This window comes from Zosterops lateralis, assembly GCF_965231275.1.
Source record: "Zosterops lateralis genome assembly, chromosome: 1".
In the NCBI taxonomy this organism is placed as follows: Eukaryota; Metazoa; Chordata; class Aves; order Passeriformes; family Zosteropidae; genus Zosterops; species Zosterops lateralis.
This window is the reverse complement of record NC_139762.1, coordinates 19,134,987-19,148,494: the sequence shown is the minus strand read 5'-3', so window position 1 is coordinate 19,148,494 and position 13,508 is coordinate 19,134,987. Positions and strand designations below refer to the sequence as shown.

Here is a 13,508-nt window from a genome sequence, read left to right as displayed (position 1 = left end):
TGTCCCTTTCACCCGATGTCCCCATGAAACTGACAGGAGGAAGCATTCATTTTAATTCATGTAGATTTTCACAGCTGGCTAAAATCGTAGGAGTGTCTTTAATTTTTTACTAGTACTTCTTACTAAGTCATACCATCTTTGCCTTCTGAATGGGAAGTGTCCTGCTATTATAGCTCAGATAACAGTTGTGTAACTACTGTTTCTCATTTGGTTTAGATTAAGTCAATTTTTCCTTAGTCTGTTTCTCATGGGATGAGGGATTTCACTATGCATCTCAGACATTTACAATCACACACAAAAATCTCCTCGATTCAGCTTGTCACATCTTGGATTCTCCAAGGATAGATCTTAAGTTGGATGTTATTTAATATGTTCGTTATAATTTGGAAATTAGCAATAATGTAGAGAAATAAAAATATTCTGGTGAGATTAAAATAATTTTGTTACAACTAAAGAAGACTCGTAGAACCTTCTGAGAGCTCTTCTGCAGTTGGGTGAACTGGTAACACCATAACAAATAAAATTCATTGTTGATGAAAGAAGTATAATTTATACTGTCAGGAATACTTGGAACAATATACTCTTCAGTATATTATATTCAGTATAATATACTCTTCAGTAAGAGTATAAAAAATTAATTGTGATTGACTGAGAAAACGAGCTGTTTACCATATGTAGGTAACTTAGTGAAAATCTTCACCGAGGAAACTGGGTAAAAATAAATACCCTGAAAGCTACAATGTCACTTGAATAAGTCGCTAGTGTTCTAGAATTGATTACAGTATTCCTTGTTAGGTAGGTCATATCTGAGAAAGGTTTAACAGTCACAGAGGGACTCTGAGACAGGAAACATACATGTCTGGAAAAGCTATATGGAAAAAAATAATTAAGACAGCTTAGAAAAGAAGTAAATCAGAATGTACAGTGACTTATAAAGGAAGGTAAAAAAGATCAAGCCAAGGCATCTGCTAACTAAAGTTGTAATATAAGAATGAAGGGTTATTTTGTTGAATGGAATAACACATTTAAACTATTTAAATAAATAAATAAAATCTAAGGAGTAGTTCCTTATGCAATACACTTGACAATTGTTCCTGTGCTGTAGCATGTCTGACTAAGAACGAAGAGTAAAAGGATTAGGCATTTATTTGGACAGTAAAAATAGCTACTATTGTTAGGAAGAACATAAAAACTTTAGGATATCTAAACCTTGGTACTTTAGTGAAATAGAAACCCTGTAACAGATGGAAGAAATCTGACTTTTGGGATTAGTTTCTTGCATTTATCAGAAACATTTGTCTGTTGTCATTCTGGAGGCTGGATACTGAATCAGCCATGTGGAAGGAAGACTGTTCTTATTCACAGAATCACAGAATCACAGAGTTTGTAAGGATGGAAGGGGCCACAGTGGTCACCTGGTCCAACCTCCCTGCTCAAGCAGAGCCACCCCAGAGGACACGGCACAGGATTGTGTCCAGATGGTTCTTGAATCTCTCCAGTGAATCTCTCCATAACCCTCTCTGGATAATCTGTCCTGGTGCTTGATCACCTGCAGAGTAAAGAAGCTTTTCTCCATATTCAGGTGGAACTTCCTCATCATTTTTTTTGGCAAATATACATGTGCACAGAGATAAAACAGTGGGCAAATTCAAAGGCCTTGACTTAATTATTGGTCTCTCATATAATGTACTATTTTCTTACGGCACATATATCTGTATCTGCAGGAATTGAAAATTAAATTGGACCTGCTATCGCTTTTTAACTCTCTTATTATATGAAACCAAGTTTTTAAATAGTGTGGTAATGCTTGCACTGTCATGACAACACAGGGAAAGGGGAGTCTGTGATCCACATTTAAGGAGTTGGGCAGAAAAAAGGATGAAAGAAGAATTCAGGAGACAGAAAGGAGTTTCAAGACTATTCCACATTGTTCTCTTAACTAAGATGAAGTTACTTGAGAAAGATGAGGATATTTAAGCTGGCATACAGAGGACATACCAGTTTATGGACTCAAGAAAGAAGTGAAATTGTCTGCTGATTATACGATTATCTTTTCATTGCATTGGAAGGCAGCAGTACTAGAATGTCCATACACAAATCAATTGAAATAATCAGTGATAATGACCAATTTATAGGCAATTTTCACTATTATCCCAAGAAAAAATAGTTTATGTGAAGCAAAAATAAACTTAAATTCACTTAAACTTGCTCAATTAACTTGACATTCTGTGATTATCACCTGTAAGGCAAAAATAATCTCACTTTTGCATCGTTTTCAGTAAGGACCTGAAAGTTATGGCTAGGTTGTAGTAGCCTGATTTCAGACTTTCTTAAAGCATTGAACTGTTAATTTGAAAAGTGAATCATATAATAAATAGCTGGTTAGAAGCCATTTCTAAATCCTTCTCTTTGCACTGCTTTTCCACAGGGGTAATTGCTCTCAGAAGAGACCTTTGATTCCTTGACTAAGAGGTGAGTTCCACAGCTGGCTGTGCCTTTGACTTATTCCTGTTCTTTGTCTCAGCTCTCACAGTATATGCAGGGTGCCAGGTTATTGCATCTTCTATTTAAGATTTTAGAAAACAGAAGATGCAAATGGAACAAGTAGTGTTTTCTAAATGCATTGTCTGATTTAAACCCAGGAAATATTATATTCTTCAAGTGTATGCAGCAGGACTCTAATAGGTTAAAGGAAGTATTTATAAGACTTCAGTATTTCAAACAGAAAAACAATCAGAAAACATTCCTCATATTTCAAAGTATGATTTATAGATTCTTTCTTTGTTAAAGCTGTCTTGCTAGCCATCATCTCATGTTAAAAAAAATGTAGGGACTAGAAATAAATGGGTATCTCAGATTTGCAATCTAAGAAACTATTTGCACTGAGAAAAGCAACTATTCACATTAAAGCATGACAGTAAAAATAAATACAAGGATCAGGGCCATCATTATCTTATGATCTAGTACATGGAATCTGCTCCTCTGAGCAAGCATTTGCAGCAACTCTTTCAAAAACAAAATAAATTTTCTGTATTTTATTTGACATGGCAGAGATGCCAGTTCCTGATAAAATAGTTCAGAAGTTAGAGGTTTCCACTTTGAACCAAAAAATCCGCATTTGTGACATTCCATAAAATCATTTTCCACTCACAGGCAGAACGTTCTGGTCATAGAGATATTACTGGAGATGTGCCTGTTCCTGCAGCCATTGCAGAAAAGACAAGGTGGCTGTATTTTTTCTGGTTCTGCTAGTGTTCAGCCTGTCATGATAGTGCCTGCCAGACCTAGCCTGGCCTGCGGATTCATGTGGAGAAAAGGAGTAATAAACTTAGTGTACAAACTTAGATATCAGTGTAAATACATGAGCTAACAACTCCAGGCTCTGGTCTTGGTCCAAGGAAAAAGAAGTTATATTGGAGGTGCTATTCCATTTTAAATACCTTCTTTAGGATGAATCTGCCTTAAGAGCTGTTGAATATGTTGACTAGATCTCCATCAATTATCAAGCAGAGTGATTAACTTTAGTGCTGATACTTAGTTTAGTTTAATGGACAGTACTTAGAGATTCCAGATATGGGTTTTACTTAGGATGCTCACGCTGGAGTGGTTCTAGTCCTGTGGGAAAGCTGGAGGTCCTAATGAATTTCAGAGTGAAACAGGGAAGTGCCTACTGAGCTAAGACACTAAGAATAGCCAGAACTGAAGGAGAGCTTTGGGGGCTGTGGTTTTGGAATGAGGATTTAGTTAGACATAATGACTGTCCTGCTGCTTGAGAGACAACACCTGATTGCACCACTGCACTAAAACTGGGTTGGAAGAAAGTAAAGCAGGTTAGTTTGTCTACCACTGAGGCAATAAATTCCAGGTGAAGGACAGGAAGTAGCATAGAATGATAACTTCATGGATTGCTTGGCTATGTATTGGCTACATCTGTTAGGTCAAAGTACTTTATTACCTCTAGCTCTACATGATTTAAAACAATCAATCCTTTAATCTCAAAAAACATATGTAAAAAAGGCATGCTCCTATGATTCTACAAATATGCAGGACATGAAGTAGAGGATATTACTCAAAGGAGAATATTACTTTGTCTTTAAGATTTCGAAACATAGAATTGTTTAGTTTGGAGAAGACCTTTAAGATCAACAAGTCCAACTGTTAACCTAACACTGCCCAGCCCACTACTAAGCCATGTCCCTAAGCACCGAGTGTCTTAAATACCTCCAGGACTGATGGCTCAAGCACTTCCCTGGGCAGCCTGTTCCAATGACAACCCTTTTGATGAAGAAATATTTCCTAATATCCAGTCTAAACAACCCTTGGCACAACTTGAAGCCATTTCCTCTTGCTGTATTGCTTGTTAAGAAGAAGAAACCAGACCCTCCTCGGGACACCCACCTTTTAGGCAGTTGCAGAGAGCAATAAGGTCCTCCTGAGTCTCCTCCAGGTAGTGTTAACCTATTCAAGCCCTGAGCAGCCAGTTTGTCCAGGAATTAATTAATTTAATTACGTGTAATTACTAGTGAATCATTTTCATTTTTAAAATAAGTTGTTTTTTTTTTCAGATGACATTAAGCCAGCATTTGATAGATATAAAAATATAAGCCCTACTACAATTGCTTTCCAAATTCTAAATATTTAGATTGGTAAACTGAGAATCAGAAATAGGCATACTGTAAACCTACTCAGAAAAAGACAGCATGCAGTTATCTTGGAGAGAAAGGGATTTGAATAAAGAAGCTCTTTATGGGTCAGTAGCCTTTTAGTACCTGTAAACATTCATTGTCTGATAATTACAGTTCAATACAGAAGACATATTTTTAACTATCAGTAAGCCAAAGGATTCCATGTCCATCATTCCCTCAAGTCAGAGAATGACCACTGAATACAGAGAGCTTTATGAAAACAAAGCTTACACCAACATTTGGTAGCAGAATGTATTGAAATCTAGATTAGTAACTGCAGCAAAGAAATAGACCAAGGGGTATAACCCACGATAAAGTAACTGACCTGTTCTCTCTGCTTGTTGTTACAGATCACACTGCTTTTTTAATGACATTTTTTAAGGAGCCAAATATTTCTGAACACTTAGAAATATGTGAAAGTTTCTTTAAAATATGCTCAGAAGTTGGATGTATTTATACAGAGCAAAGAAATATTTGCCATTAAAAGCCTTAGTTATTCTTGGTCTTGAAATATATATAATTTGAATCTGAGAACATTAATTATATAACATTATAAATAATTTTACATTCATTAACTTTTAAAATTAGTTGGTTTAAACTTAATTAAACTCACTCAGAATTAAAATTGCCTTTCATGACTGCAGCTTAATTTACATCTGAAATGAATTGAGCTGAACTGAATAATTCTGAATAAGTGTCCATATCTCCATACCAGGATTTAACACAATTTAAATAAACCAGATTTCCTGAATGTCCATTTAAATCTGATTCTTGCTTGCGTGCATGATTCTTTCTACAGTGACTGCATAAATCAGAAGGTAGTATGTCCGTCACACTTTTTGAATATACTGTCACTAATTTATCCTTATGCTTTTTATTATATAAATTAATTTGTCTGTGGCCAAAGCTGTGCTTTCTGAAACACTGAATTTGTGTGTGTGTGTGTACAGATGCACAAGGGTAAAGAAAGTTGGAGCTGAAAAATCATTGGCTCTGTGGATCTTCCTTTAGAACTGTAATTAGTGACCTGCCTATGAAGTTTTACATTTCAGATCTGTTTTTAAGATGTGCTTATCAACTGCTGTCATTAGTGCTGTGTTAAAAATGATTTGTAGAGATTGGTAGAGGAGCAGTACCTGGAAAATTCAAGAAGAGCTTCAAATTTTTGTTGAACACAACAAACAATAGCCTTGACTTTTGTAACCAGCCAGGCTAATAATTTTTATACCAGAGGTAGGCTCTCAGTAAACTGGCTGAGGGTGAATGTGTTGTCTCCCTTTGAGAACTCACCAAGGAATTAACAAGGGGTACTAACGGTGTACATTTCACTTTTACACAGTGTTAAAACAAACTGAAGTTTGGCATAATGGATTATGTTCTATGTATAGCTAGTGCTAGTGGCTCATGTTGCCCTTTACTTTTGCCTGTACCTTAACTGGAAAACTCTGCTGAAGTTTTGCAAACCACATGAATTTAGGTCCACATGAGGTATTACATTCATATGCTTCAGACACTGCTATTAGATGCAGCTGAGGTCTTCTTGGTTATGTGCATGTTTGCTAGTACAGAAAGAAAAATAAATAAGACAAGCTGGACTTCTTGTAAATAAATGTAACTTTTTAAAATCAACTAAATTTATAGTGTACAGAACTGTTTCTTAATACCTGCAGACCTGATTTTTGTCTCCTGTGAAATATGAACAGAGAATTCAAATTGTATATGAACCATATTTTCAAGGTAGAACTTATTTGTACATTCTGCAGTTGTATGGAATGTTTGCCAACACAGAATGTATAGACAAACATGGGGAAATATCCTAAAAGGACTTTCAAGTTCATATATGATTTATAGATGCAGATAAAACTAATTAACAGAAAGGGATATTCTATGTATTTGTACCACATTACAACCTGAGCCTGTGATGTCTCAGACCTTTTTAGCTCTGTATGTTGTTGACAGATGCATTTTACTAAACATGTACAAATGTTAGAAAGAGGGACTACTTTCTGTATAGAAATTACCTTGTCAGAGAAATTTTCAGACTGATTAGCTGGATCAAATGAATAAGAAAATCTGTCTTACAACCTTCCCTAAATCACTGGTTAACTGGTTCCTGAAACACAGAAGGGAGTTTGTTTGCCTGCTTTTATTTTTGTTTGTTTGTTTGTTTTTAGAATGGGTAAAAAAGTAAAGAAGGAACAGTCTGCACCCAAGGATGTGGTAAGTTTATAAACTGCTATGTGCTATAAAACAAACATTGCACAATTACAGGCCCAGCTCTACCATCCTTACATAGTTCCTTATTCTCCTAGTTTACCCACATTATTCTAAAAATGGCTTTTAAAGATGATTCTGTTTCTGCTTTTCTTGGACAGCATACAAACCAGAGTGACTGGGCATGTGTAGTTCTTTGTAGAGATTGTTGTCTTTGGCAGGCATTGCAAACAGTTATGTATGAAACAATCCAGGCTTCTTTTTATTTGAAGAACAATGTTAGCTTTCTCTTCATAAAAATCAAAGGAGAAAGGAGAAGAGCAACCTGAAATCTGCCTGTCTTTTCAACTGTGAAGACATTCTCTTTCTTTAAGGATGAAAGAGTTAAAAACCTAGATGGATCGGCAGTTTTTTACTGAATACAAAATTTGATAAATATTTTGAATAATACTACATACTCTCTTTTGCAAATATATACAGTCTTAAGAGGCAGTTTAGGTTTTTCTGTTGTAATTGTAAGTACAGTGAAAAGTACAAGAGCTGAAGCCAAATATAGGGTAATGGTGATAGTAAGACTTTTTTTTTCAAAAGGTGGAGGTTAAGAGTCTGACACTAGCACATTTTCCAAGAGTTTCTATAAATTCACAAGAGATGAAGAGGCTCCGCAAAAGATAATTGTTCAAAATAGAACTATTTTTTAAAGTTTGTTTTCTTCAGAAGGAAGTAGAGGAAATACAGAAACATTGAAAAGAGTACAGTAAAAATTCTGTCTCAAATAACAACCAAATTAATGAAAATAGGGATCTCAATGAGTCTCACAGAGGGAGTCCCACTAAATACAAAGTTCAGTACCCTGTTTCAAAAAAACCAATGGATTTTTGTGTAAAGAGTTGTAGTACTGCAAAAGCTTTTTCAAAGGTCACAGAAAATGTAGTCAGCAAAATCTACATTGCAATTTCAATATTAAGTAAATTTAAATAGTTTTGACTAAGACAGCAATATCCAATAGCCATGATGTCACTGAGACAGCAGTTGACATCAGGTTTACCTAACTCTGTGGAAAGACGAATATTACAAATGTAATTCATAATCTTCAATCAATAATAAATCCTTATGAAAGGAAATTACATAAAACCTCAACATAACTTCTATCTTTATAAAATAATCTAGAAAACCAGGAGTCATAAAGAGGGTATATGTGGATAAATCTAATTAAAACAGGCCTGAAGAATTAAAACTAAGTATCTCTGCAGCCTGAAAAAATGTTTGAAAGGCATGACAAGCATTTAAGTCATACAGATGAGCTGAAGTAATAAAAGTTGACTTCTTCAGTAAATCGCTAGAAAATTGGTAGATGCAGCACCACAATTCTATATCCAAAAGATACAATTAGATTTTCTAGAGAAAAAAGTGGTACAGCGTACTAGGTACTACAATAACCTGTGAATACACAGAAAAAAGTCAGTAAAATTATCAAAAGGAATGTATTGGAAAGAGAGAATTCCAGATAGAATCTACAGCTTTTGGCTTAGTTTTTACCCTATTGTACTTCAGGATAGCATATCTATTCTGACAGTCATAGCAGAAATGCTGCATGTCAAGGCAGTATTAAACATAAAAATAGATCATTGTAACTATTAATGAAGAAAATCTTACCATAATGAGAATATTGTTAATAATGATAGTGTAAAATCTAATCTGAAAACTTGAAATTTTCACCTGGGTATTTCAGATGGCAGGAAATGAGATGCAGACAAAATAAAAGATGTATTAGCTATTATCTTGTGATTGATAATCTGTTTATGAAAATGTCACATCCACTAAAAGAAGCCTTGAGATAATGTAGACAGGCTTATAAAAGAAGATCTTTGTGCATGTGGAATGCTCTGAGAATAGGTGGTTCTGCAGATGACCACTAATTTTTTAGGTTTCAATGAACAGGTGGGAAACACATCTCTTAGCCTAGACACTGCTTACGTTTCAGAAAGTATTCCTGAGGACTCTGTTTTCACTGCCTTTCATAATTAGTCTTTTACTATTCTCTGTTATAAGAATTGGTCTCCAAGAGGAAAAAGATTGCTTTGAGCCTCTGTCTCTATATGAATGACTTTAGACAGTAATTCAGGCAGATAAAATACGCTAGCTTTGACATAGATTGATAGGAACTTTTCACATGATATCTACCTTAAGTTTGGCCTAGACAATATTATTATTTAATCATCAGCTAGGTCATGGGCATTAAAAGAGGAGCCTAAGATTATCCCTAGAGAAAATACTGAAGTGTTGTCACTTAAAGAAAGCCATAGATCCCTGAGTATTTTTGAAAATGGCTTAATTCACAAGACTGATGTTAAAAAAAAGTGGAATGTGTGAATTGGCACTGTCAGCTCCTGAAATTGTCCCCACCTTGTTTTGATAAATGCCTAAGTATTAATTTGACTTGACTTTTGTGAGGCTTTCAATACTAACTCTTGTAACATCCTCATGGGTAAACTGGTGAAGTACACACAAGATAAACAGACAGTGTAAATGAACCAAAAGGTAGCTGAACTGACAGGCTCAGAGAGTTGTGATCAGCAGCCTGAGATCCTGTTAGAGGTCAGGCACTTGTGTGGTGTGTGCTCCAAGGGTTGATCCTGGAACAGATACTGTTCAACCTCTTCCTTAGTGACCTGAATGATGGGACAGAGTGCACCTCCAGCAAGTTTACAGAAGATATGAAATTAGGAGGAGTGATTGACAGACCAGATGGTCGAGCAGCCATTCAGGAGGACCTCAACAATTTCCTAGAGAAATAGGAAATTGAGAATTTAATTAAGTTCAATAAAGGGAAATGGCAAAGTCCCGCACCTGGGGGAAGAACATCCGGTACAGACTGGGTGATGACCAGCTGGAAAGCAGCTTTACAGGAAGGAACCTGATGATTCTGGTGGACATGCACCAGCAATGTGAACTTGGGACAAAGAAAGCTAACAAAATCCTGAGCATTAGGCAGAGTGTTGCCAGCAACTTGAGAGAAGGGACTCTTGTCTTTCGCTCAAGTGTTGGTGCGTGAGACCACACCTGGAGTACTGTATCCTGTTTTGGGTTCTCTGGTACAAGAGAGACGAGGCCTTACTGGAACAAAGTCTTGGAGCATTTGTCATAGGAGGAGGGACTGACAGCTGGGACTGCTCAGTCTTGAGAGAAGGCTGGGAGGGGTCTTGTCAGTGTAAAAATTGCTGATGGGAAGAAGTTAAGAAATCAGGCCAGGCTCTTCTCAGCGGTGAAAAGATGAGAGGCAGTAGGCACAAATGGAAATGCAGGAGGTTTCCATGTAAGTATAAGAAAAAAAAAAATCCTCTTTTACCACAACAGTGATGGAGCACGGTATAGATTGTCCAGGTAGCTTGTGGAGTATCCATCCTTGGGGTTCCTTAAAATCAGACTATGCACTAACCCTGAGCTCTAGCTCACCCTGCTCTGAATAGAGCAATTGGACCAGACCATCTTTGGAGGTGCCTTCTAACATCAACTATTTGTGATTCAGTGTGATATCGTGGGTTTTATTGTTAGTACAGGAGATCAGGCACTCACAGAACTGAAATAATTAGCATGTCCAGGTATCTACTAAATCTGTTTTTCTAGGTAAAGGAAAAGGGATTAAGAATACCAAAGATATCTGTAGTGCTTCTGAAGATTCTATGAGAGGTAAAAGGTTAAAACTGATCTTAAATCAAATTTAAGGGGTTAGGAAAAAGAAAAAAAAACCCAACCAGCATGATTAAACAATAGAATAATAGCAGATAAATTCATCCTCCAAAAAGTGGGATTTTCATCCAAATGGGAAAACAAGAAAATGCTTCCACTACCACATGAGAATTAAAAGCACTATGTCAACCTGCATCAAGATATTTTGAGAGACAACTAGTAAAGATAAAAATCTAGCAGTAAAACTTTTTCAAACCGACTAGATGCAGAAGGTTCTTAGGAGGACACTGTTAGGTGATTGCAGTCATGAAAGAAAAGCAAAATTACTTATGCTTGTGTTAAAAGACAAAGCAATGTGGTAATCACTAAAATACATGTGATAAGGTTGCCCAAGTAGGAATAAGTAGTGTTCCCCCAGATCTTATGTTAAATGAAAAGAACCTAATGTCTGAAAATGTGGTACAAGAAGGGTGGATGGTAGAAAATTTCATTTTCGAAAGGAAGTACAGCAGTAATTACATGAAGCTTATCTTCTATGCTAACTGGTAGAAATAGTACTTGAAAAAAACAAAACCAAACCCATGGATAAATGTGATAGTAATGGGGAAGAATCAATAGTGCTTCTGTAGAGGAGAGTTTGAGCTATGAAATCTACTTGAGTTCTTTGGAGATGTCAGTGGGCAAGTAGATGATGGTGTTCTGATTGATACAGTTACTTAGGTTTTTCCAAACTTTTCAGACCAGTCTTTTTACACACATAAACATGGACAAGTAAAAAGAAATTCCTCTGCTAGCAATAATGTGTAGTTATAAAATAGGAAGTAAAGGTGAGAAAACAAGTTATTGTTCCCATTTCATAACAGAGAGAAGCTGCCAGTCATGGGGTTTTTATTTTGCAGCTGTGTCATCCAGAGTATCAGAATTAATGTAGGATATTTTCATGAAAATGGCATCCAGTTCCTAAGTAGGAGAAAGTGAATAAGTGCAAAATTTCAAATTCCAGAAAGAGAAGACAAAACATCATGTTACTAGCAAATGCCTTATACATGCACATGAATGCCATTAACAATTCTGGTGTTTCCATCTCAAAAAGGTACAGCTGAACTATAGAAAGACAACAGAATGAATGAAGAGTGAACTAGGAAAGACAGCAAGAACAGACAGGATGGCCTCTGTTTTAGGAAAGATCAAAGGGAAGAGGTTTCTTCATTTCCAGATGGAATCACTGTGAAGAGGAATATCATAGAAACTTACAAAATTATAAATATATAGGGAAGGAAAAATGAGTGTAATTTATTTCACCTTTTCTTATAGTAAATGAACCGTGGAGAATAAATAAAATTATCAGGTGGTATCTTTAAAACAAAGAAGAGGCACAGTTATTTTGTGACTCTTTAACTGCAGCACTTTTGTCTCAGAATATTAAGGGTGTTAAAATACAGATGGCTTCAAATTGGTAGGAAATTTTTCTTGGACTTTTTGAACACAGAGATAAAATCACTAAGTTCTCCAGTTCTCTAGGTTGCAGAGCTGGTATCTGAGAGGAAACATAATTAAAATGTAAGAGTCTGCTTGCCCACACCCGTTACCCAGCCCTTCTCAGAGACAGGATAGTGGGCTAAGTGGGTCTTTGGTCTGACTGGAAATGTATTTTACATTACATTCAATTTCAACTAAATTAAGCTGATGGAAGCAAAAAGAACCTCAAAAAACAAAACACCAAAACCAAAACACCCACCCCCTCCCCCTCCCCCCCCAAAAAAACCCTAACAGAAGCAAAAAAAACCCCCAACCAAACCAAAAAACCCTAGACAAACAAAAAAACCAAACAAAAACCCAAGAAAACAATCCCCAAAAACCCCAAACCAAAACCAAACCCCAAAACTCTTCAGTTTCTAATGGCTTTGAGGTCAAATGTACACAAAAGTCAAGATCAAACATATGTTATAGGTTTCTTCTTCATTAAACTTGCTGTTATCTTAATACAAACTGTATGATGGGAATGTTGTTGCTTATAAATTAATTAAATTTCTATGTTTAATTCAAGGCTGTTTGTAACTTCAAGCATATTATTCTAGCACAAATTGTCCTGTATGTGCCATTACAGGAAGAGTCTGCAATTATGTATGAAGATAAATCCAAGACTTGGATTAAAAAAAAAAAAAAAAAAAAAAAAAAAAAAAAAAAAAAAAAAGGAACACTAGTTATGCTGACATTATGATAAGGAGAAGTCATAACCAGTGCTATGATTGTTTTTATTAGCAGCATTACCTCCCAGCAAATCACAGAGTGGGTCAGGTTGGAAGGCACCACAGTGGTCATCTGATCCAACCTCCCTGCTCAAAGCAGGGTTACCCTAGAGCACATTGCACAGGATTACACCCAGATGGTTCTTGGATGTTTCCAGTGAGGGATACCACACAACCTGTTCCAGTGCACAATCACCAAACAGTAAAGAAATTCTTCCTCAGTCACTTGCTCAGGCCTCTGATTCTTAAAGATACATTGATTTCAGTGACTATTTTTACTGTGTTTTAAGCTCAAAAGTACTTTTAATAGGAAGGTGCCTACTGAATATTTCATAGAGTAATAGCAAATCTAATGTCTAATAAAATGGGTAGAGATGAGACTAATTTCACTCTGCTCATGTACCAACCTGTCATTAAATCCAAAAAATTTTCATTGAGTTAGGGTTTATACAATTACTTGTTAATGTGAGAAGCGCTGAAAATGGAGCAATGCAATTGTGACTTTGGTATTAGATCAATGTATAAATAACTGAGATTTAAAACTCTTATTTCATCTTTCATTTCTTATTGAACTTCATCTGAGATCAGTATTTGTGGGTTTTTTTTCTCTGAAATACTACCATCCTTTTCTAAAACTTGGAGTTTTATCCCATCACCAAGTATTTGACCA

General features: G+C 35.9%; 1 protein-coding gene across 1 annotated transcript in view; it reads left to right on the top strand.

Annotated features, from left to right (window-relative positions):
* The first annotated feature begins 2,397 nt into the window (after positions 1–2,397).
* The window catches only part of ARMC3 (armadillo repeat containing 3), a 57,088-nt gene continuing 45,977 nt past the window's right edge, over positions 2,398–13,508 (top strand). The window contains exons 1-2 of the mRNA XM_083876326.1: positions 2,398–2,472; positions 6,860–6,905. Coding sequence (XP_083732452.1) covers positions 6,861–6,905 — 45 coding nt within the window. The 5' untranslated portion in view covers positions 2,398–2,472; position 6,860. The remainder of the gene's footprint in view (positions 2,473–6,859; positions 6,906–13,508) is intronic.